This window comes from Pterocles gutturalis, unplaced genomic scaffold (genome assembly GCF_000699245.1).
Source record: "Pterocles gutturalis isolate BGI_N339 unplaced genomic scaffold, ASM69924v1 scaffold45637, whole genome shotgun sequence".
Classification (NCBI taxonomy): Eukaryota; Metazoa; Chordata; class Aves; order Pterocliformes; family Pteroclidae; genus Pterocles; species Pterocles gutturalis.
This window is the reverse complement of record NW_010111866.1, coordinates 1-3,719: the sequence shown is the minus strand read 5'-3', so window position 1 is coordinate 3,719 and position 3,719 is coordinate 1. Positions and strand designations below refer to the sequence as shown.

General features: G+C 43.6%; 1 protein-coding gene across 1 annotated transcript; it reads right to left on the bottom strand.

The window, feature by feature from the left end:
• Positions 1 to 1,304: 1,304 nt before the first annotated feature.
• Positions 1,305 to 3,339, bottom strand: RPLP2 (ribosomal protein, large, P2). The gene is made up of 2 exons (XM_010073849.1): positions 3,217 to 3,339; positions 1,305 to 1,370 (listed from the first exon to the last, which is right to left on the bottom strand). Exons 1-2 carry the CDS (start codon positions 3,337 to 3,339, stop codon positions 1,305 to 1,307), a joined length of 189 nt encoding a protein of 62 aa, XP_010072151.1.
• Between the last annotated feature and the right edge of the window lie 380 nt (positions 3,340 to 3,719).

Genomic DNA, 3,719 nt, shown 5'->3' with positions numbered 1-3,719 from the left:
CCAGAAATTGATAATTTCAATATACCTCAAAAATAGCATCTAGGCAGCACTGTGTTCCCTTGTTTCTCTTCCCCCTCTGGTTTGTTTAACAGTAGAGAGAACTGTGAGGGCATGACTCGATTACACGTACAGGAGAGAAGCAGGCAGGGGGAAAGATGTATTGATGGCAAAGAGTATAGTATTTTACACAAATTCTCCAGCATTCCATGAACCCTGTTGCATCTCCTTTGAGATTAGCAAACTGACTTCTGATTTATGCTCTTCTTTGGAAAGCTGGCGAGTTCTCTAGCATCTGCCTTTCACATACCAAGGCTCCCTTGGCATTCAGAGGTCGTGTACACAGTATGTTTGCCTGTATTCCAGTTTCTGGGAATCAGTTTCTAAATAATTTGCTCTTACTTCAAGCTCTAATAAAGTAGCCAAGTAAACAAACATATTTCATATGCATGTCAGCATGTTCTAGGACACTATTTAAAGGAAAAGTAATACAGAAAGAGATAGCATAAGCGTGTTGTAAGCACATGCATAACGGCTCTCTTAGGTCTTCAGACCACACGGGTAGAAATGTCCAGTTACTGCCTCGAACAGCAAGACCAGGCAAAGTCCTTTAAGCAAATATATGTGTAAAAGTTCCCTTGTGCCTATGCACTTGCAAAAAATAAAGTAGTTAATCAGAAACCTCTGCACTACCTCAGCTCTGCCTTATTTCAGCCCTACGACCCAGTCAACTCATGTTACAGTTCCAGCTTTGGTAAGAGCCAGCAGGTAAGAGCACAAACTTCTGCAGAAGTCAGCACTCAGGAGTCCTATCTTAGAGAAAAAGAAATTCCAGACTTGGGGAGCTCTAGGAGAGACACGTACTGGAGAGGCTTGTATTAATCGCAGGGGGTGTAACAGTACACTGAATATGAATTGACATTTACTTTAGGTCTGTGCTTCCTGTTTTATGTAACTGGTGCATAGAAGTGTGTAAACACAAAGAAAAAGTCTCCCAGAGAACTTGAGGGACAGATAATTCTTTCTCCAATCAACATGTCCAGAATACCATGTCATGAGCAGACTACCAGTAAGCTCATACATTTTTAAGTTTTCCAGTTTAATGTGGTCCACAAGCGAAACCCAGCAGGTACTGGCACCAACCTGCAGGGAATTAGAATGGACCTGGATCTGGGTCATTTCAGCCCAGATCCAGCATGGAAGCCCTTCATCACAAAGCTAAACTGATGAATAATCAGGCAACGGGCAGCAATTCTACGCTCCCAGGTCTAAGTTACCAGAGTAGTAGAGGCAATGATCTGTGACACTCAGACACTCCACTTACCCTGAGCAATGACATCCTCAATGTTTTTGCCATTCAGCTCACTAATAACCTGTGTAAATTAAGTATAGAATGTTAGTAGTTTCAAAACAGCACGAGTATAAGCTACATTTAAACAAGTACTGATTAATGATCATGTGTGGCACCTCCCTCCTACTGCTTACACAGCCCCAACATTCCTGATTTCTCACTGGAAGGAGCAGGACATTGAAATGAAAACTTCAGTGAAGTCTTTCATACTTTTCTGTGAAAGGTTTTTTGTGAAATCTGTTCCAATAAATTCATAATGAATTCAAGGACCTTGCAAAAAGGATACACACATGTTGTGGAGCCAATTAGGAAACCCCACTAATGGTCTGTTAGTCACTGAGGGACTGTTAACAGATCTTGCTTAATACCCACTGGGAGGCTCTGAAGCACTGGGCCCCAGACCAAAATCCACAGGGTCCTGATCCTAGCATTAGCAAATGTTACAGACGAGCTGGCTGTTGTATCCTGCACTGGAACACAGGGTCCCAATGGCAATTTTACCGCCACTGTTGTATAACCAGGGTAAGGGAAGCAAAATACAAAAGCAAAGAATTGCTAAAGCAAGCAAGCACTTAAAGGGTTAATTAATCACGACCAAAACAAATTCCAGAGATTTACAGATACTGAAGGATAAGAGAAAACAACTAATTTATAGAATCACAGAATGGTTTGGGTTGGAAGGGACCTTGGAGATCATCAAGTTCCACCCCCCTGCCATGGGCAGGGACACCTCCCACTAGCCCAGGTTGCCCAAAGCCTCATCCAGCCTGGCCTTGAACCCCTCCAGGGATGGGGCATCCACAGCTTCTCTGGGCAACCTGGGCCACTGCCTCACCACCCACACAGGAAAACATTTCTTCCTCAGATCTCATCTCAATCTCCTCTATGTCAGCTCGAAGCCATTACTCCTCATCCTCTATCACTACACTCCCTGATAAAGAGTGCCTGCCCATCCTTCATGTAGTCCCCCTTTAAGTACTTTTTGTAATTTATGTAAGTAATTCATGAAGGTATTAAACAAATGTAAACAAGCCAAAGACCTGGTGCACCACAAGTTCAACATTCCAAACCATAGTAAGGATGCTGTCTGCTCTGACAACCCATTATTTGGTTGGCCCTATGATAAAACACTGTCTCCAGCTGGGAAAGCAACTTGGTTTCTCCTCTACCTCTCTGGAAACACTCCCCATACAAGTATAGGCCAGGTGATAAGACCTTTTTTTTTTTCCTATGGCCATTTATTTTTAAGTTTACAAGGCTGAAAGCCTATCATATCATAAGAAACGCTCTAAGTAAGATACTGTCTTCTTAAAAAGCCTGTTTTTCAACACATCAATTTTAGCATTAATTTCCAAAATCTTCCTACATATTAGCATTTAATACTGTTAACGTCCATGTTATATTTGCCTGTTTCTTGGCAAGAGAACAAATGTTTCTTTGCAGTACACTAAATAGAAATTTACTACTGAACAGAAGGCCTTTAGAAGTGTTAGCTTTAAATCACTACTGACCAGAACCCAAATTAAAACATAAACAGCAAACTGTATGTTACCATAGAATCATAGATTAGTTTGAGTTGGAAGGGACCACAGAGGTCATCTAGTCCAACCCTCCTGCAGTGAGCATTATGTAGAACAGAACTGACTTTCAATGTATCCTTATCTGTAGGTACCATCCCATTGAAAACTGTTAGACTGAACAGTCAGAAGTCAGCTACAACTTACAGAAATCTTTGTGAAAGCCAAATGTTAAATACATCTGAACAAAATAAGAGCAAGGCAATTAAAGAAACACTGAAGCCAAGGAAACAGCTCCCAGGTCTGATGCTGGCTGGGATATGACCATCTGGAATGAAGAGGCAATACCACCTTGTTCATGCGCTCATCGTCCGTCTCAATGCCAACGCTGTCGAGGATCTTTTTCAAGTCCTTTGATGTGGGAGACTCATTGCCACCAAGGACTGCTAGAAGGTAAGCTGCAACGTAACGCATCCTGGAAAACAAGGATCACAGAATGGTTTGTGTTGGAAGGGACCATGGATGTCATCTAGTCCAACCCCCCTGCAGTGAGCAGGGACACCTTCCACTAGGTCAGGCCCAGAGCCCCATCCAACCCGACCTTGAGTGTTTCCAGGGACGGGGCATCTACCACCTCCCTGGGCAACCTGTGCCAGCGCCTCACCACCCTCAGCGTAAAATATTTCTTCCTTCTAGAACTAGATCTTCAGGGCCGATGATGTGGTTACACATCCAGAGGAACTTCATCATCCCACAGAGACTAACACACCTCACCCTCCCGGATACAGCTGCCTTGCTCCCCTTTTAAACGGAACTCCGCGACACGCGAGGCCGCGCCCCAGTCTCCCGCCCGG

Excerpts from the sequence above, each read along its gene's own strand:
- RPLP2 (XM_010073849.1), bottom strand. The coding sequence starts at position 3,339 with ATGCGTTACGTTGCAGCTTACCTTCTAGCAGTCCTTGGTGGCAATGAG. Across the intron at positions 1,371-3,216 it reads ACGATGAGCGCATGAACAAG|GTTATTAGTGAGCTGAATGG; the intron begins GTGGTATTGCCT and ends TAATTTACACAG.